This window comes from Podarcis filfolensis (assembly GCF_964270895.1).
Source record: "Podarcis filfolensis genome assembly, chromosome: 6".
Taxonomy (NCBI): Eukaryota; Metazoa; Chordata; class Lepidosauria; order Squamata; family Lacertidae; genus Podarcis; species Podarcis filfolensis.
In genome coordinates this window covers 56,431,523-56,453,248 of record NC_139609.1, presented here as the reverse complement: position 1 = coordinate 56,453,248, position 21,726 = coordinate 56,431,523, and the positions used below count along the sequence as shown (strand labels likewise).

The following is a 21,726-nucleotide window of genomic DNA, read 5'->3' as shown; positions in this document are numbered from 1 at the left end:
CCCCCCCCTGCCCAAATGCTGCATGTACAGCAGCCTCTTGGCAAATAGGAGGCACTGCTGATTTCCTCCCACCCCTAAGGAGGAAATGGCCCCTTGGACTCTGCACCTACCCAGCAAGATTCAGAGTGTGATGGCCTTTGATTCTCACTTCAGCCATTGGGCAAGGCTGATTGGATTCCTCCTCTGTTGCACCTGATGTAGTGGGGAGGGTGCCATTTTGTGGTTCACTTCAGGTGCCCAAATGTCAAGGGCTGGCCCTGAGCAAAGTTGATGAAGATATCTTAAGTAGTTTATCTAGTTTTCTCTCTGGAGGCACATGCACTTTTGGGTATCTTTGCCCCACCTGTATCAATGATATCCATTTTTCTTTGCTCACCGGCAAACAGAACAACCCGAACCCCAGCAAAGCAGCAGTGGGGTGTAATGGAGCAGCCGAACCATACCCACAACCCTCTTTCTCATTCCACCCAGGTTAGCTGGTGGTGGGAGCAGGGAAATCATTGTGCCAGCCTGGACTTGGAGCAGCAATCAAGCCCAAAGTATCTCAGCTTCTGCCCCAATCCCCCCTGCGTTGGAGCTTTTTGCTAGCCACCTCTGCGAGGGATCCCGCTAGCAGTAGGTCTGCCTGCTTACACATTCAGTGGGTGGAACAGGGAACTCTGCACCAACAGGGACACTGGCATCACTCTATAAGCTGAGACCACCAGGGCTGGATGGAAGGACACACCTACTCAATCCACACACACAGCATGGCACAAAGGGGCTTTGGATTGCAGCCTATGTTTAGGGACTGAGAGGAGCCATTAAAGAAAAGTAAACATATCTTGTGTTACTAGTGAAAGAACCCACTAGCTTGTTTCCTCTCAGTCTGTCTGTCTGTCTGCCTGCCTGCCTGCCTGCCTGTCTGACCGCTTTCTAAATTCTTAATTTTTCTTAACCTGGCCATTTCTCTTCTAGACTTTTCTTCTAGGCCATAGCTGAGGGCCAAAACTTCTTGAGGCCTGAAATTTCAGTCCTTTGAAAGGCAATATCCCTCAGGCATTAGGAATGGCAGAGAAACTGCTACAAAGTCAAGAGTTTTTAGCTGGATCAGAAGCATCTTAGGGGTTGAAGGAATCCATGCCATGGCTTGGAGGCATCTGGTGCAGGAAAAGTGTTTTTGTTGAAGTCTGTCTGCCTCCACTATGCTCTGCTTATGTATTTCTAAACGGACATTGCATGGACATTGAACCCTTCAATCCTGCACTTAATACAGGAGCCTGATGAGTTCTCACTTCTGGGGTAGTGGAGAGCGTAACACGGTGAAGGAAGTTACCAATGCAAACATAAGAGGAATAAAGATTAGAATACTTCAATATTACTATCTTTACGCAGCACAGAAAAATGGCAGGATGTGGCAGAGACGAAGCATGTATCCCTTGGGGGCAGGGAGGTAGGAATGAATGTAAGCCTTGACAAGCCACCAGGGCAGGTGAGACAGGAGGTGGGACCATAAGGTGTGCAGATGTTCCAGGATATAAGGTGCTGGTAGGTGGTATTAAAACTATTGTTTGTTTGCACCATAAAAGTCAGGCTAGCCTTAAGTAGTTTGGAGCCCTAGGCATGGGGGTTAATTTTCCATCCAGCAGAGAGATACCAGCTTTAAGATGCTGCTTGGAGAGGCGCTTTGAGGAAAAGACCAGCCAGAACTGTAAATAATTAGGGATGTCAGATTCAAATGGTGCAATGAAACAAAAAGCAGTCAGAAAGCATAATTCATTTAACCTCTTAAAAGATCTGCATCTATTAATATTTCAATTTGTGATCTCAGGGCAAAGCAGTTGCTATATTACCAATGACAAGGGGGCTCGTGCAAAATATTGTTATTTTTCTTTATGCACATTTTCCAGAAGAACAGATTGAGGACACAGGGTCAGTTAAGTAGACCTGAGGTTGCAGAACAGGGCTGAATGGAAGCACAACATATGGGGGAAAGTGGTTCCCTGTTGCTAATGCGCACAGGAGTGTTAAACTGCCAAACGAAGGTGAGAATATATTCAGTAGGGTAAGCAAAAGCAAACAAAAGTGCTATATGGGAAATGGATAATGTTCCATTTTAGAGGAGCTAGAGAAGAGTACATTTTTAAAGAGTCACAACCACCTCATAGGTAATTTAATTTTATTGCATTTTATAATGCCATTGTCATACAGATTACATGCAGCTAGATCTACTGTACAAGGGTTTACCGTCTGCCAGAGCAGACACACAGAAGTCCAGAGTACAAATACACAGCAATGCTATTTCCTTTATACAGGGTGGAAATATGGCAGTGTGATGCAGTAGGAGGAGGATGGATCAAAGGTTTACAGACATCCTTCCCCCTCCCCAGTAACCTTTCCCTTCACACTGACTTGCCACCTGCTAAAAGGATGATCACATCAAACCAACAAATGTGAGGAAGGAAAAACCCACAATATTAAAGGTCACTGCATGTCTTGCCCCTTTCTTGCACCTTCCTGGGTACCAGGAGAAGGAAAAGACAACAGAGTGCTGACATGCCACAGTTCCCTACCCTCCCACTGTATGTTGGGTACTAGGATGAGGGAGAACAGATCCACTTGCAATAGAGAAGATCTAAGAAGGAGGAGCCCCTGGAGGCAAAATTAAATATTACAAATTAGCAAATCAGGTCATTTCAGGAGACATGTTAACCTCCCCATTTCCATTCAATGAGATCAGTGACCCCTTGGCTCATGCCAAACTGCTAAGCTGATACGGTTTGAAAGTCACTAGTCATTGTTTCCTGGGTGATTTTTCTGCCACCTGAGATTCAGTGAGAGATTTGGAAGACAAGAATGCCAAGTGGTAAAAAGCTCAGAGAAGCTGAGCCTCAACTCTTTGGGAAGGTTAACAGGAAAGCTGCTCCGAATAGCAAACGGTTAAAGTGAACAACAGGCCAATGGGGCACCAGTATTTCATTCCTACAGAAGAACAGCCCCATTGCAATGAGCAATAAGAAGACTCCCATTTGACAAATCCTTCAGCACTTTGGAATAGTCTAAATTTGAAGAAGGAAAAAACTAAAACAAAACCTCTGCAAATTATGCAGAGTGGCCACATTTATGTGGAGTCAAACACTTGAAAATCTACAGAATGGATAAACAGAACAGGCTCTTGTGGGTTTTTTTGAGTGGGATTTTTGTATCTCTCCCCTTGAAATATACCTATTAAAGATTATGTAAACATACAAAACTGAAACACACACACCTTTGGTTTAATAAAATGTGTTTTGCTTCTGTTCTTACTTCTCCCAACTTTGAGGAAGTGAGAAGGAAAGGGAAATGATTACATCAGTATCCCAATTTCTTTTAAGCAACGGGTTCTCTCTTCCCACCCTCACCATTTCTACAACCTAATTTTCAGAAAGAAAACAAACCAAAGACAGCATAAAGAACTGGAACAGCATCCAAGTCAAGTCAAAGAAAGATACAAGAATGGCTTCCTAAATTCCAGAATAAGGGGGAAAAAACCTTCCTAAAATATTCCCTGCATTAGTTTCATCACAGGATAGTTAAATAGACAACAATAAACTAATTTTAGTAGGTTTTTAACCAGCATATATATCAATATATACAGATACTATCCTGCCACAAGTTGGGTTTGGTCTTTCCCACACTACCCCTTTAAAAGCCATTTTGAGGTAACAACAAAAACCATAAAAACACACAAGTACTATACGTAGTCTGAATGAAACAGAGTTTTGTGAAAAGTTATTTGTGCAAAAAACAGATGTACCTAATACAGTTAAACTTGGGGAAAGTTAAGTGCCAAGATATTTCCAGCTTAAGAGAAGAGAACCCTCCAAGGCTCATGCCAGCCATACTTACTTTTCATGAACGGAGGATGAGGAATAAAGGACACTGAACAAAGTTACAAGAGCTTAAAGCCACAAAAAGAAACTCTGTGGTAAACTATTCTTCCAAAATGACTTATGGAACAACAGTAAATGGGCACATTTGATGAGGTGAAAGAAATTGCATGGATGCCTTAACTGTTAAGAGAAGATCCCATAGATTCATTTTCTGTTGGTACATATATTGCATTTACATATGGGTGCTGATGTTTTTAATATGGCATTACGGGAATTATTCAATTCTGAGCAGAAGACCAAATTTTTTAAAAAAAAAATCAGATGTTTAACCTGCAGCCAGAAAACTATCGACTAGAGGCCCTTTCCCAGTCTGTATAAAGAGCCTCCACTTTTTGCAACAGCGGAATAGAAAGAACACCTTACAGATGAAATCGCAGTACTGGAATACATTTTGTACAATTCTGGGCAGAGAATTCAGTCAGTCATCATTACTTTTGATTTTGCTGGGAAGGCCAGAAGGAACAATATGGATTTCCCAAGCTTATTCTAAACACATTTATATTAATCTAAGACAAATAATATCTCAACAGTATTTGGATTTGCTCTTTCTCTCTAGGAATGCTTGACCATTAACTTTTTCTGAATTTACACCAGTGTAACGAAACACACTGACTTCAATAACAAGGGCTGCACAGATCTAACCATTTGCCAAGCAGTTGCTCACATCCTAACAACTATGCTCGTTGTTGTCCATCACTTCTAAAGAGCTGGTGTTGTCAGACTGAAACCCTTTTCAAAGGAATTCTCACAGAAAGGTAAACATTAGAGGAATGGGGAAATCCCCCTGTAACCCAGGAAAACACAATAAGACGACACTCAAAGCCATGACCTGGGCATAAGAAAGGATCCTGGTCAGGTAGCTTGAGTCAGATTTAAATGAAAGGCAGCATCAAAAGAAAATTATGTCAACTGAAGCCATAGCAGTTCAATCAAGCAGTTCAAAAAACAGGAGCAAGTTTCACACTTCAAGCTGTTGGAGGGCAAACAGACCACAAATTGAATAGCTGTAGCGAACAGCATGGATTCAGTGATACTGAACTATAGTCTTTCTTCAGTGTCCTGTTATTAATCAAGCACCTGTAAAGATTCTTAAAGTTGTGTCTAGAAAGAGCAGGGATAGGGCAGATCCTGATCAGTTGCCCAGTAAAGTTAGTGGGAATCCTGTTATTGATATGAATGAATTTAGGACTTGCTGTTTTGCAAGTAATAATCTTTCCAGCTTTATACACAGGCAAGCCCATGAGTCATGTGGAAACTCTATTATAATGGCACTCCTTTATGTGTATAGAAGATGAGGCAGAATCTTAAAGCAACCAAACATCAGAACCACTCTAGTTTTGTGGTACATTTCTTTCATTGGGACAGTGCATTACCACTGAAAATCAGAAAGCTGTAGAAGCAATCAACGTGAAATTAAGAACCTGGTTCAAATAGCTTTTGCTGGGAAAGTCAGGAACACAAGAAAAAATGAACCAAGCCAAGAGAGGATGGTTTTGACTTGAGCCATGGCAATGGAAACAATTGCAGGGCACAGAAGTTTGGAGGACTGAGAGAATGATACCCCTGACACCCCAACCCTCCTCTTTAATTATCCAGCTCACATGTACACTGGCTCCCTTCAGGACCAGGGGTGGATTTGAAAATCCAAAGAGATTCAAAACTATGCCACTTGCCTAGTGACCAATATGCATACACCCCACACACTGACAATTCTGATGCAAAATCCTGGTTGTAACATACAAAGCAGTGACGTTTGGACAGCACATGCAATGTTTTAAAGCTAGTGGGTTGCAACATAGCAGGGGGTGGGGTGGGGAGTGCCCTTCTGGCATTTGGAGGGGTAGGAATGACTGTTTGAGAAACTAAATAAGATAATAACACAGATAAACACACACAAATTCCTTCCATAATTAGTAGTAATATAGTATAGTTCTCACAGGGATAAAGGAATCTGTTTCTGAGCTAGACTACTTCATGTGTCTGAATGCTCCTTCATGGGGGGGGGGGGGATCTGCCCATACAGACAACCAGATGTCAAGGAGAACCTGTCTTTCCAACAACTAGTTTTCTATGTGCATGGAAATACTGCATTCTCATGATCTCCTGTCCTACCTGCATTTTGAAGTGGTGCAACTCCAGACACAGATTTATTGCTGCAGCAAGAATTAAAGTTACCCTGTGGGATGCACACATTAATATTGTCACATCTAGGCAGGGAGGAGCTATAACTGGCAGAAATGGCTAGCAGCACAATACAGACTGGAGACGCTCCGTTCTAGGTCAAAAGCCAATTGGTCTTACAAATTATGTATATGCACACCAGGGTCTCTAGAAAGGTGGCATCCTCTGTACCTATAAGATGGCAAAGGCTCCTGCCTACTTTCACTGGAGTCATAGTAAGTGCCCAATCAGGTATGGATTATGCGGTATGAGTGGGCAATGTCCCACCAAGTTAATAAAGATTCTCAGTCAATACTAGATTCTCTATGACAGTGCAAGCCACTGAGGTTGTTATTGCTGTTCCAGGTCCAGAACTTGGGGCCAGTTTTTATATTCATCATAATCATGGTTAAGCTTTTCCTGGACTGCACCATGAGGATGTGGGTGGGTGGTGGCACTTGTTTGGCTTTCTAATGGAGGAAAAATCCTGCACAGGGCAAACAACCACCTGTGGCCCAAAGCATTGCAGTCCAGGAAACGTTTTACCATTTGATTCTACCCAAAGTATAAACTGGTTGCCATATGCCCAGCACTGCAGCAACAATTCAGCCTTCGTTGCTCCATCCCTTGCCTCCAGTTGGTTTGAGATAATGGGCATTTAATATATTAACTATGACCATCATGCTATCTTTTCTTGGGCCCCTCCAATAAGTGAGTCAAGTTGAACAAACCCAAACAGTGAGGCACGGGCTTTGATTTAAACAGAGACAGTTATATTTCTAAAGAGAACCTCTTCCCGCAAGTGAGGATGGTTACAGTTCAGATATTGGCAGTACAGCACCAGGTAACACCACTGTAATACTGGCAGAACGCATATACTGGGCACCCCAGGACCAGCTGCAGGTGCCTAACACAAGTTATTGTACCAGGTAGGAGAAAAACAGACTGAGGTCAGTGAGGCAGAAAAGTAGCATCTTTGAAGAGTTCAAATTGATGGAACTTGGTAGGAATTGATGGGGAAAGAATACCAAGGGGTAAGATAAACAACACTGGGGTATAACCACTCAGCTCTAGAGTTGTTTTCAAAGCAATCTGACATACTACAGCAGTACATGGATCATGATGGAGAAAGACAAAGATCCAATAAATATCTTATTGCAAAGTTGATCTACACATTAAATAGAATAAGGTGGCAGAATTCCAGAAGGAATCATTTCAGACTACAGGAATCTTAAACAAACCCTCTGTTATGTAAAAATAATCATCCAGTTTATATTAAACTAGTACATCAGGGAGAAGACAGAGGGTATAATTCAATGCTGCGCTGTTGTAGATGTTCTGCCTTGACAGATGGAATGATGCACTATTCTGGGATTCTCCCAACCCAATTTTAGAGGCATGGGGAGAGCCAGGAAGCCGTTGCACAAGCTGATGGAGTTTGTTAAGTGAATCCCACCCTATGTGTTTAGTCACATTTCCTACATGCAGGGAGTTAAAAAAAACACAAAACATTTTCAATGTATGGGAGCATTAAAAAGATGGCCACAACAACCCCACCCCTGCAGTCTGAAATCATGCGGCCCAAAATTCTGCCATCTCACACTATGTGAATGTGTTAATTGACTCAATACCTTGAGTGGCTACAATGAATCTGCTGTGAGCTTTTCAAAACACATGCTACTCAGACAATGCCTTCAAGATCTAACAAGGCTCCCAATCATTTTGGATGATGAGGAAAGGGGTTAGGACAACAAAACTTTGGAAAGAACGACTGCTGAAAACAAAAAGAAGACTCCCAAACTGCACAAACAACCTCTGATAACAGCTGAAATGAAGGAAGCTATGATCTGAAAAGGGGAACGAGTGAGACAGAAGCAGGTTCAAGAGAGACCCATGGAATGCAAACCCTCTCTAGGCTCAACGGCGTACCCTTAGTAAAGCAAATGACTAACACAAAGCAGCAATCCATGATTCTGGTCTACCTTCATTAGAAGTGTACAAAACAGCACCTGTAAACTTTGGTTTAAATAATAACTTAAAATCAAAAGAAAGTGACAAAAGGGCTAAAGGGGTGCAGGATCTTTGTGAATTTCTTTTTGGCCTATGCCAGTTGGGATAAGTCAGAATAAAAGCACCAAACAAAAATTAAAACAAAAAGTGTTTTGGTTTATGCTTCTTGTCTAAGAAAGGTCTTTGGTCAACGGTTAAGCCAATTGTAAAGCATTCTGAAGAGGGCACTAGGGAGGCATTGAGATATGGTCCCAAGGAGGAAGTGAGGTGTGGTGTGTTTCTGCTCAAACTAAGGATGGGAACATTTTCCTCAAGCTGCTTCTGGAGTTGAGCTGGGCCCTGAGGGATGGATAGACAGTCAAAAGGTTCTGAGGTATTTTCAGCTCTTGCAGTCCGTCTTGACTGTATTTGCAGGCTTTGCCAAGCCAGCCACTCACTGGATAGTTTCTCTAGGAAGGTTATTTAAAGCTTCTTAAATTTGATTCACATCCCTTAAGCAAGATCACCTCCAGCTTACTGCAGCTTAAAGATGGCCCCTCTTTCTTCCAATAGGTATACAGTCCACTTCCCATCAAACCAGAGCAACTACCCTCAATTAATCTAGATAATAAACTCCAATTTTGCTCTGCCGGTTGGAGAAGTCAGGAAGCTGAGTAGGGGGAATTCATGCTCAGTGGAGCCCTGTAGTGTAGACTCCAGGAACCAAGCATTGGTGGTTTTCTGAGTGAGGACTGTGGCATCTCTTTATTCTTGCAGCCATGATTCAGGAAGGAAGGAAAGAAAGAAAAAAGGAAGGAAGGGTGGGAAGCTTTTTATATATCTTTACTGCTTTTCATTTTTGTCTAGGTATGATACAAATCTGGGTCACTTAAGCGCACTACTCAATATGAAGTTTCAGAAGGAAAGTGTTAGAGAGGAAGTATTGAGTGTTACATACATGGACAGATACAATCGCTTAGATAAGGCTTACATGGGGTAACATCAATCTCTGTTCTTTGTGACTTGAGGGGCAGGCTTCCCTTCCATCAGCAAACTTATTTAGAAAAAATAACACAAGGGGGTGGGGAGACTGGCCAAGAAGGTGACTAGAGATCATAGTGCATGGTGTTCCAGAATTTAATAAAAAGATATATTGTTCTAGTGTAACCCACCAGAGATCCTTCTAGGAGGTAATTCCACTGGCAAAATTGAGCAAACAGACTCAAATGATTCTGCTAGGTGGTTTTAGAGCTGTTGCAGAGACTAATCAGAGAGCACCTTTTTTGAGAGAGAGAGAGAGAGAGAGAGAGAGAGAGAGAGAGAGAGAGAGAGAGAGAGAGAGAATGAACTTGATATTGGTTAAGAGGTCTGATCCCAATCACCATTCACCTACAAACGTAACTTTGGGGTTGTATAGAACTAATGTGTCATTCTGTACACTTAAGAAGAGGTAGAGTGGAGGCAAAAAGGCACACGAAGTGCCAGCTGATTTACTGTAACCTTTTAAGCTAAGCTTGGGAATTAAGGAAAAGAAGAAGGAGGGATTGTTATCATGGTCTGCCAGCTGGTGAAAGGAGACTTTAAGGAAGAATTTTAACACCATTAAAATGCACTGTGCTGGAGATAAATGGAGCAATGGTGCATACAGGCTAAATAGACAACATTTTGAGTAGGTTAGCTCTCTTCCTTACCCAGACGGTATTACCCCTCACTTTACCAGATGGTGCTTTGAACAATCAGGAAAAAATTACCTAATAATGAAACAAAGAATGGTGCAAAGGAATCCTAAGACAAGTTAATCATGACTATTTTGCTCCAATGTCTTTGGGGGCCTTAGACTGGGGAGGGCATCCAGCAAGCTAATCTACGCCATGTTAAAGCATGGCTATGGGAGCTTACTCTTCTAACATAAAGGGTTGCATACAGAACACAATTTCTTGCTGGTTTGGGAATCTTCCAGGTGTGGCCAAGTACCAGCTTGTTTCCCCCAAAAGGTGATGATGAAACTCCTGTATCTTGATTAAACCCTTAATGTGGGGGTCATCCACACTTGTGTTTGTCCTGTGATTTCTAGGCACAAAATAGGTATGAGTTCCACTGCTTTCCCCGGGAAAACCCGCCGTTTACTGCTGAATCGGTAAACCCCATCTATTGGATTTTCTGTAGATAAATGTTTATTCCAATTCAGCAGTAAACCGGTTTTCCTAGTGAAGGAAGCAGTGGGACAAAAAAATAATCTCTCGGACCCATGACTGGAAATCACAGGGGAAAAGGAAGTGTGGATAAGCCCTAGGTTACACAGATTTACTGGTGGGAGAGTGGACACACATGAGCTTGCTTTAGAGACTCCTCAAAAGCCCAGTATCCAACTTCTTTGACCCACTGCATCCCTTGTCCCACAATGGCCAAGACAATTTTTTCGTCACCAAGAGGGAGCTTTTCGGTTGCCCTCTCATAGAAGTAGAGGAAGAGGAGGCTTTGGAAACCATTATTTTTTTCTGCCGGGAAGAGCTCCTGGAATATCCTCTTGCCTCTCCGTCCTGAAATTCTAATTTGAGGCATCAGACAATGAGTTAACATAAAATAAAAAGGCTGTGGGAAGGGTTTTTGGTTAACACTGTTTGTTCACCTGAAAGATGTACTAGATCCTACTGTAACGTTTTGGAAACTTTTGTTCCCCCTCCAAAATAGTTGGCATCTAGGAACTAATTGCTAGCATACCAATTGTGTGGTTGGATATATTTCCACTAGACAAGCTAATGTCTAGAAGGAAATGAGTGCTTCATCATAGCGTTGCTGTGTTTGGTCACAAAGGAAAAAGTTTGTTGACCTTACATTTATATTGCTTTGAGTTTTGCATGGTCAACCGGCTCTTGGTTTTCTACAGCCACATACATTGGCCTGTCCCCACTTCCCCCTCCCCCCACCACAAGTGCTTCAGATTTTGCTGGCTTTGCTAAGTCAGCTCCACTCGCATATACTTGGCCTTCCCATTTACCCACCTCTTCACTCCCACATGAGCAACCAAGAGTCATGCTTTCTGGCCTTATCCCAGCATGGGTGAAAACGGAAGGGACAGAATGGAAGCTGGGAGGAGCAAGCAAAAGGTTTGTCTTGCAGAAGTTAAAGTCTTTCCCTGAATTCAGTCTCATGTGGGCCCCAGCAGCTTGCTGTCCAATCACCTGGCTGTTGGCTTCCGGTAAAATTTTCACAGTATGTGATGGCGCGGAATGGATATTCATCCCTGGGTTTTGTGGTGAATAAAGCTTTGTGGACTGAAGTCTGGCTGTCAAGCATGACTGGTAAAAGAAGGCTACTTCTTGAACTTGCAGGGGCACAAACACAGGTTGGAGAAAGAATAACCGAGTGGTTTTATGTGTGGCAGTGAGAGACCCTTTGGCTGTTTGTTGACCTACAGTGTATTCATTATACCCAGCTCGGTTTTTTTTCCATTTCTCTCTCATTCAGGAAATGAGCAGAAGCTGGGACAACACCAGGGCCACTGTAGGGTTCTAGTTTCAAACTGCTGTTCCAGTACGTTGAAATGGTGCTAGGGTGTGTGTGAGCTGTGTATGCATATATGCTAAGTGTGTGCGCGTGAAAAAACATTCCTCCTAGTGCAAAGTTCTCAGTGGGATAAACTGGCAGGTTACTGGAAATGCTTTCCATGGGAAAGTGGGGGACATTCACAGAAGCCCATGGCTTGGATACTGCCCCCTGCTGGACTGGATGCTTCCAAAATCTTGATTTGTGGAAACAATATGGCATATGAGCTGAAAATGACAAAACACAGAGCAGACAATACGAGACACCTTCTTTTTATCCCCATGAGAATGGGGTGATGGAGCAGGGGAAGGCAACAAAGAAGTCTTCGGACAGAACCAACCTACCATCCTCGTTTATCAGTTATAAAATAATAAAAAAGTTAAAGAAAAAGCTCAACTCTGGTTTTTGTTTCTTTGCACATCCCCCTCTGTGAATGTCTGTTAAGAGTCACTGGGATGTAAGGAAGGGAAAGAAGTGTGTGCCTTCAGCAATGGGTAGACCCAAGGAAACCCTTTTGCTTTGCAGAAGTGCCTTAAACAAGATAACGCTGAAGGTCACCTTGAGGAGGTGGGAGCCATTGCTTTGTCTCTGGGGAAATGCTGGGCCTAGTGAGGAGGGAGGGCCCTTAAGACAAGTCTTCCACTGGCAGCTCCTCCTCCATGTCTCTGTCATCAGGAATTGTCACATTCTGATTGGTTGTTGCCATGAGAGAAACAGGTCTGCTGTCATCTTCTGTCTCAGTTGGTTCTTCCTTCACATGGACTTGGTGGCTGCAGAATGGACAGTTGGAGAAACCAAGCAGAATTAGAACAAAATAGGGAAAATAAGATCATTCAGGAGATTACTAGCAAAAGAAGCAGGGCAGAAACTGAACATTTGGCTGAAAGGACATTAGTCCTGACTTTTTCAAGATCCCAAATATTCGAGTCTAAACATGTTTCCCTTGGGGCAGAAATCTTCGCAGCATTTGGATCAATTACATGGGCTGGGGGCGTTTTATGGCAATTATAATGTTTAGTCTATACTCATTGCAATCTCCAGATTAACCTGATGTTAATGTTTCCCCAGATGAATTTTAATGCTGATTATTTATTTATTATTTGAATATTCATCCAAATATCAGAGTGGTTTACAACATAAAAACACAAAATGTGTAATAAAAACAAACCAATAACCCTCCTCCCACAAACACATTTAAAAGGCCTGGTTATAGAGAAACGTTTCCACCTGGCACCTCAAGACAGGTAATGAAGGCGCCAGGCGAGCCTCCCTGGGGAGTGCATTCCACAAATGGGAAGCCACTGCAGAAAATGCCCATTCTTGTGTTGCCACCCTCCAGACCTCTCATGGGGGAGGCACATGAAGAAGGACCTCAGAGGATGATTACAGGGTCTGAAAGCCCTTGTCATTACAATCAATGATTTGACATTTGGACATGGAATGTGTGGCTCCTATACCCACCCACCCATTCTAGATACAGTTGTACCTCCGCTTACGTATCCCTCCAGTTATGTAAACTTCGGGATACGTAAGCAGCAAACCCGGAAGTATATTTCCGGGTTTTTGCAGCGCTCTTCCGCCACACATGCGTGCACAGAAGTGGTCTTTCCAGTTGTGAAAACCTTGGGATCTGGCCGGACCTCTGGAACGGATCCCGTCTGCAACCGGAGGTACCACTGTAGTTTACTACAGGCATAGGCAAACTCGGCCCTCCAAATGTTTTGGGACTACAACTCCCATCATCCCTAGCTAACAGGACCAGTGGTCAGGGATGATGGGAGTTGTAGTCCCAAAACATATGGAGGGCCGAGTTTGCCTATGCCTGGTTTACTACGTCTGAGTAAGGCAGTATTCACTCAGGCTCTTATCCAACAGTGATGCTGACATTATACCTTGCCAAAAGGTACTGTCCCACTGTGTGTTGAAGGAGGGTTCTGATGTGATAATGAAGTATTCTTTAACTGGAAATCTGGTGTAAATTCATTAGCATTCCCAAGAAGCCCGTTTTGAACCCCAGGGCTATCCCCCCCCCCACTGACACAAGCAGCAGGGCAAAACTCAAGTTGTACATGTATTTGCATCTTAAATGGGTCTTCCAAAAGTTGCACAGCCTGACCGACTAATGAAATGTAGAAGATGTCTGCATTTTAAAGACTACTGTATCTGTCATTGCACTTCTAGGGCAGCCCAAAATGCAGGAGCTACCAGAGCTCCAATTCATTTTTGCCTGGAAGGAAGCCTACAGAAAAAAAAGGCAAGTCTGAACTTACCTATACTGCTGTGGTGAAAGCCTGGGGCTATTGCTGCCATTACTGTTGACTTGTTCCACAGTGCTGCTCACATCATCATGGCCGACATGTAGCATGCCGCTAGTGGAGCTTGTGTTGATCATGGTGGGACTGTTCAGCAGAGGGAAGTTGCTCTCAGCCAGGGCTGCCTAAAAAGTCAAAATGCAAGTAATAAAAATAGCCTAGCACAATATCATTCCCTAAATAAAGACCAATTTAGTGGGTGTGTTGTGGGTGGGAATACAGTTAATGAATACTCAAAAAAAATAATGACAGGTTTACAAAACAACTCTAGTTCTATATAGGTAATGAGAAATAGAAATTACTTTCCCCAAGTACTTAAAGTGCATCTGGCTATGTTTTCTTCCACAACAGCTCAGTGTACAGAAATGGAAATGTATGTTCCACTTTTAAATCTCACAGCATGAAATGAATCAAGGAACAAAAGTAACAACAAAAGCAACTAAAATACTTTTGTAAAATCTCATTAATAAACTTTCCTGTGTTGGTTTTATTCCTTCAACAATCATGGGAATGAAACTCAGATGTCAGAAAGGTGAGCTTTTTGTGTGTGCTGAGGAAGCTCAGCGTACCCACTTCATTGGTTAAGAGAGTTCTGAAGTCTAATTTAGGGGACTTGTTAAATAGTGCTAGGTCACTGGTTCCTCAGCAGTAATCATCCTAATGATACCTGCACAATTATTCCATATCTGGACCTTCTCCCTATCCATAGACCTTCAACACCCTAGTCTACCAACCTACTGAGAGGGGAGGCTGAAAGGACAATTTCATTTAACATCCTGCAAGGCACTCAGCTGTGATGAGGGAGAACGAGGCTATTTAGATATTCTGCCATTTGCTATCCTTTACTCCTTACAACTATTGCCAAAACAATTAGTCTTTACATTGCCTAGGAGGACATTAGTGAGCTACTGCATCAAACAGTAAAGTGGGTTTCTGGCCCATTTGGAGTGAGGGCTCTCACATGACTGTGGAGAGTGGGATTGCTTAGGTTGGTCTGGTTCTCCAATATATCTTGTGGGAAAGGAGCACTGGCTATCATGCGATAAGAGAAAGAGAAAAACTAAAACAAAAACCACCTTTTATGCATTTGATTTCTATATTTTATTTTATTTCTATACTCACATTGCTATGAGGAACCAGTGGAGTGGGAGCTTGCTTTGTTGGACATGAACTGTGAACACAGCACTCTCTCAACAAGGGATGGCTCTCTCTAATGGGAGTAATATTACCTATAAAACTTGTTCATTGGTGGGTCATACCTGGTAGCTGGCATTAAGTGCTCCATAACTAAGGCCAGAAATCATGTTTTTGACTAAAGTTGGACTCCTGTAAACAAAAGAAGGAGCTGTTAGCATTCTTATCTAAGCACAAGATGCAAAAATAGACTCACTATGGAAGAGCAGCTGCAATAGTTGCTGCCAGTGTTAAGAACCTAAGAGCCCCGCTGGATCAGACCAAAGACTGATCTAGTCCAGCATCCTGTTCTCACAGTAGCCAATCAGATGCCTATGGGATGCCTGCAAGCATTACCTGAGTGCAAAAGTGTTTTCTTTGCTTGTGATTCTTAGCAGCTGCCATTCAGAGGCATACTGCCCTCAAAAGTGGAGTAGAACATAGTTCTCATGGCCAGTAATCACTGACAGGTTTATCCTCCATAAATTTCTCTAATCCTCCTTTAAAGCCATCTGTGCTGGAGGCCATCACTACATCTTATGGGGAAATGATAATGGTGGTTCTTTCTTCAGTGTCTGAAAATATGCCCTACTGTGGCTGGAAGATGGTAACCAGTCCCATATTATTCCCCCTCCATCTACTACAATCTAAATATTTAGATGAGGAGTGACTAACCAGTAATCCTCAAGAGGTTACAGGACTATAATCTTATCTTCCCTGACCATTGGCCATACTAGCTAGGACTGATGGGAGTTAAGAATACAGCATTTGGAAGAGCACAGGTTAGCCACCCCTATCAACTGTGTCCTAGGCTCTGCTGTAGTCTGTGCTGTTTCATTTTAGACATGTCTTGAACAAACATTGCAACAGTTGTCAGAGATTTTTAATCTGAAGGGCTAGGGGTTTCTTTTAATCTATTCTCTCTCCCATTTCTTGTTTGTGTACATAAATACACTAACAGGTTTTCTATGGTTACAAGAGCTAATACCACAAATGGAATACCACCAGTGGTGCCCTGTTTGTTGCCTGCACAGCTTCCACTAGTGGTAAGTGAATGTTTTTGGCTGTGGAAATATGCTCCTATGTGCATGCAATGCTACTGCTACATACTGCTATGATGCTTGCAGTAGTATCCTATGGTTGTCTACTCAAGATGTTCCTTTGTGTTCAATGGAGCTTACTACATGGAAATCCTATACAAACTTATACTGTGTCTGACAGCTTGCTGAACAGGATTGTACTCCTCTTCCCAAGGATGTTATCTGGCAAGCTATCAGACATGCTGTAAGTTTGTACAGGATTGCAGTTTTGTTCGTATAAATTTAAAGGGATGACTATCATTGGTACCCCAATAATATTTACTGATAAAAAGGTTAAAGTGAAAATATGTCATTTTACATGTCTCACATCCCTCTTCACAAAATTATTCCTTTGGCTGGAAATAGCCAGTGATGTTTATGTGACAGTTCCATACAACTGCCCCATCCTCAAATGAACCTTTGTAAAGTAAAGAGGGAATGCCTCTTCAACCATGATGTTTGCTGACAAGAGGGTTGTTGTCTCATTGCAGGTAGAGAACATGAACCCATATTTCCAATGCACTGCATACTTCTAAATGTACATCTTTGCAGTAGTGAACACACACACAGAGATGTGATAATCATAGAGCAGTGTGCAATGTTAAAGTTCAGTTCTGAAAACTGGCACAGGCAATAAACATATTAATCAGGGAAGCAAAAGCTAAAATACGGTTCTGAAAAGAATAAATTCATAGGGAAATCTTGCAGGAATGAAAATAATAACTCAGGCCTCTCAGCCACTTCTGAGCTTACCTCAGGGATAATAGATGGGGATTATATCCCAATCATTTGAAGAGGGATATTTACTCCTTCACAAAATACTAATTCATTTACAGAACTCATAGCCACAAGATTTACCAGTGGTTGTCACTAGCTTTAAAAACTTCCCTCTGCCCTTCAAATTCATTGGGTATTTATGTACACATATTAGCAATGATGTATGTTCAGACATGGTATACTGCCAAATTCAGAGGACAGCTGTTGCATTCAAGCCTTGTGTGCAAATTTCTCAGTAACATCTGCCAGGGCACAGTTGAGAACACAGGTGGACCTTTGGTCCTAACCAGCCAGGTTGTTTTCATGATTCTGCCCCTGAGTGTGCAGCCCAGATGAGAAACATGTTGCTGGGCGATGTGCTGCTGCCCCACTGCTCCCCTCCTATGTACTCCCCCCCCATGAGATGAGCTTTGCATACTCCCAGCCATTCTCATATTCAACTGCAGCACTCCTCTTTCCATGGAGGCTGCCTGGCAAGCTGTCTGACACACCCTGTCATCTTTGGTGGCCTTCTCTTTTGGTACTCAAGTTCATCTACAGTCCAGACGGCTCCCTTGACATTCTCCACTCGGACGAAGCACTTGTGTAGGCTCAGGTTGTGGCGTACGGCGTTCTGCAGGGAGGACAGAAAGAAGATAAAGAATTATGTTGAAACACGTGAAGACCTTCTGCTAGACAGCCCTCTTGGCAACGCTTCCAGCTGATACCTCTGGTAGCAGCCAGTCTCCTACAGATTAGTCAGCAACCTGCTACAGATAACCTGAAAATCTGTCTCTCTGTATAATGGGGGATGATGCTTTCAGTCTACCATTTTCTGAAGACAACCATCTGCTCTTTATGGTAATAGCTAGATATTTTGGGTATTGTCTCTACTGTACATGCTCCTATGCCGTATTACTCAAGCTAGATTGTTGCCTGGGTCAGCACCACCTCCTGATCAGTTATCACATTGTCTCATCCTAATCATGATTGGTCCCAGCCACCTCCTCACAACAGCAGGGATGTGCTCGCATACCTCTGGACTATCCTAAAGAAACATCACAGCTGGCATCGAGGTACCCTCAGCAGCACACACCAGCAGTGAGAGCAGAAGATGAGCCCCTCTCCTTCAAAGGCAATTGATGGGATCAACAAATGCCAGCAGCAGCTGGGAAAAGGCTTGGTCAGAAATGCAGAAGGAGAGGGCTACTGTGTGACATTCCAGCAGAGCATGCTATGCAGAAGGTTTCAGTCCTGTTATTCTGAGATCAGCAGGACAGCGACCACCCCATTCCATTCTCTGGGACACTTGCTAACAAAGCTTCCATGGAAGAGCCATTTTGTGATTGTGTGTCTTGTTCTCACCTCCCACGGAAGTGAACTGAGAATGGTTGCTGGGCTTCCACAAACCAGCCTACGTAATTGCTCATTATTGGCTAAATGTAGAGAAAAGGGAGGGAGGGGGAAAGGAAACTAAATATCGTGCTGGGAAATGAATTGCCAATGCCAGCTCCTACTTGGAAATCCTCAGCCTTCCCCCCTCCCATCACACAGCCCATCCTTCCTCTTTATTCTGTGTTGCCCATCTTTACATTTCTAAATGTAAAATAAAGAAAATGCACGTACACAGGCAGTGTTGCCCCGAGAGATACTAGCTCCCTTTCCCCCCTTCCAGCTCCCTGCCATTTGCTACTGCCCCTATTTCATTACCAATTTTAATTTGCCTCTAATTAAATCCTGTGTATTTTTCCGACTCACTTGCTAATCCATGAGGGAGGCAGGAGGCTGGAGTGGAATCTCTCCGAGCTATAATTACAAAGGGCCTAATCACGTCGGGGCTCTGCCTTTGAATAAATTTCCTTGCATTAAGGTTCTCAGATTCTCTGCCTTGCAAATGAGAATGACCCCAATTTCAGGATGTTGGCCTCGGAGGGTTTTTTTTTTATTTCGAGTCCTGATTTGTGATGAGAGACTAATTCGTTACGCTAAAACATTAACAGCAATTTAAAAGGTCGAACGGGGGCCGTATAAACAAAAGAGCTGGCCAAGACAACAAGGCAAAAGAGAGAGATGGGGAATAAAAACCCCACCTTCGAAAGTGTTACAGTTCTTGGAAACTCAATGAATCAGACTTTTTCTTCCCATACTGGCTACAGTATTTTTCAAGCCTACCCATTCCTCCTCCCCATCGACTTCCTTCTATTATTTACCCACCTGAATATTTGTGACAATGCAATTGTCCCTTCCTAGTGCCCCTGTTCTCCAGACATGAGAAGAGAGGCCTCAATTTGCATTTTTGTTATAACTGACAGCAGTTCAGGCTAGAATTATATGGGGCTTGATGTTGCCCATGTACCACTTGAAAATGTGTTCATCACTAGCATACTCTTATCACTACACAGTGTTCAGCAACAGAGGAAACTTCTTTCCTGCATTCAGTAAGACCACATCAACTAACAGTAAGGTTAATGGTCATCACATATCAGGCATGCTTACGAGCAGTAAAAACCCAAACACTGCATCTTGCTCAGTCTTGCCATGCTTGTGGCATGTTGGCACACATTTCCAATAGGTAAATACTATGCCAATTGTCAAGGTAAGGGCCCTTCTACATGGCACTGTTTGCTTGCGGCAGCTCTGCATAAGCTTTGCAAGAGCCTGAAGGTTTTCACATGGCATCATGGCTTGGACTTGGTAACACTTTCAGGGAATTGAATAGCAGCCTGATGAAATGGCTTGGGGATTTGCTTTGCTGCTCTCAGAACAGAGTACTGAATAGCGTTTCTTTTTCTTCTGCACCACCTTTACGATGACATTTGAAGTGCCTTATAACCCTCTCTCTTTTTGTGGCATTGATGCTGCTGCAGTGTGAGGTACAGATGAGCTCTGTGACTCTGTGGTTGATCATCTGTGAGGAGAGACCTGCCTCAGGGCTTACCCCAGACAGGAATCACACAAGTGTGTGTGTGTGCGCATGAGAGAGAAAGCATGCCTAAATGGCTCGCTGAGTTCCACAGAGGGAATCTCAGGCAGGAAGTGAATCCGTCTCTGAAGACAGTCCCAATGAAGAAATCAAGAGAATAAGGTCAAGCTTTCCCTGTAAAATGCTATGGCCTCCTGTTTTGTTTTTGGTACAGCAAATCCTGTATGGGATTGGTTACTGTTGGAAACACCACATCTGCTTCTGTTACAAAATGACGGCCTTTTCTCTTTGGTCTCCACTGAAACCGCTTTGAAGGCAGACACCCTCCGGCGCTGAAATCAGCAGATGAGCACGTACGTCTTTTGCAAACCTGTGCTGGGAAAAATTCTACCTCTGTTTCATTAGTGTGGCCATGCTGCTATTGGCCAGATGATGAAGCCCGAGAATGTTATCTTCATGTGGCTCATGAGGGCCATAATGAGACTGGGAAATCGTCCCCATTCTGCCCCAAAATATGGCAGTGATGGATTTTGGTTGCAAGGGTCTCCCCATTTGACAATGATCCCTACCCAGTGGACTGCTTCTATCATTTATTTTATTTACAAACTTTCTGAACTGCTCTTCATCCAAACAGAACCTTGGCGTGTGTGTGTGTGTGTGTGTGTGTGTACAATACTAGCAGAAACTATAAAGCAAAACATTAAGCACCACAGAACAATAAAAACAGGCTAAAAACCAAATCATTTAAGAGCAAGGGTTGCTCTTCTGATCATCAAGAGGTACAGAACCAGACTCAGTCTCGCTTACCACCCATTCAGTGTTTTATGGGTACCACTAACCATCCATAGCTGGCAGCAGGACATTGGCTTACTTATATGCACAGGGCAGGAAAGGAAATGGAGGTCAAATGAGGCCACTACATGTGCAGGGATGTTCACAGATTCTTCCTGAAAATCCCACATGCATTTTCATAAGCTGTCTAGGAATAACTTCACACAGAAATCCCAGGAAGGCAAAATCTATGAAAGGTGCTTCTGGCAGCATCTGAAGAAAGAAACGCTAAGCTTTCTAGCTCTTTATGTGGATTATTTGCTGTCTCTTGGCCATCCCAGTGGCTGGCAGGAGGGTGTCGCCAAGTGTGTCTTTCCTCTTTCCTTACTTCTGTGGTCTCCTGCTCCAGGGAGGCCTCCTTGCATGATTTAAATGCAGCTTTTGTGTTTTGACAGAGTATTTGTTTAATGCCAGGCTTGGCTGCTCTGTTTGCTTCTTATCTTTGTCTTTTCTAATGATATTTGCTTTATGCCCCTGGCCCAGCTTCTCTCCCCAGCTTCTACCCCAGCTATTCAGCATCTCCTTGTTACATGCGCTGCCGCCACTGCTGCCATACCAACAAAATCCTCCTCATACCTGCCTCTTTGCAGGCACCTCTTGCCATACCTCTTGGCACCTATTTACTTTGCACTCACCCAGCTCCTACTACCTAAGTACCTCAAATCGCTCCAGAAGGATTAAACCATCATTTAAAAATTGAAATGCTTTCTTTGTGAGACAACCAACGTAATATGCGCTTTTACTGGAACAAGCCGTAGTGCTGGAATTTCTGTTCCTTCTCATACCTCTTTTATACTGATATTATTTTCTTCAATTTTGCCACAGACAATAAAGAAAAATATGGGACTAAATGGCAAACTGAAGCAAACACAAGATTTTAAAGCTATTTTTCAAAGTAAGGGGTTTTTTTAGTAGAGATTTTCAGTCTGCACCAATCTATTTCTAATTAGCCAAGGGTGCAGTTAATGTGTGCACAACATCAATAAAGGATGTAGAAATGGACATCATTCCTCACTTCCTCTCTAAAGGCTAGAAAAGAGAGTCCA

The 21,726-nt window shown here is 43.0% G+C and overlaps 1 protein-coding gene across 11 annotated transcripts in view; it reads right to left on the bottom strand.

Annotated features, from left to right (window-relative positions):
• Nucleotides 1-2,141: 2,141 nt before the first annotated feature.
• FOXP4 (forkhead box P4) overlaps nt 2,142-21,726 on the bottom strand; it is a 159,362-nt gene continuing 139,777 nt past the window's right edge. For all 11 annotated transcript variants that reach the window (XM_083618018.1, XM_083618014.1, XM_083618019.1 and 8 more), the window contains 4 exons: nt 17,439-17,560; nt 15,178-15,244; nt 13,877-14,043; nt 2,142-12,376 (listed from right to left, as the gene is read on the bottom strand). In XM_083618018.1, the coding sequence (XP_083474144.1) occupies nt 12,232-12,376; nt 13,877-14,043; nt 15,178-15,244; nt 17,439-17,560 (501 nt within the window). In that variant the 3' untranslated portion in view covers nt 2,142-12,231. The remainder of the gene's footprint in view (nt 12,377-13,876; nt 14,044-15,177; nt 15,245-17,438; nt 17,561-21,726) is intronic.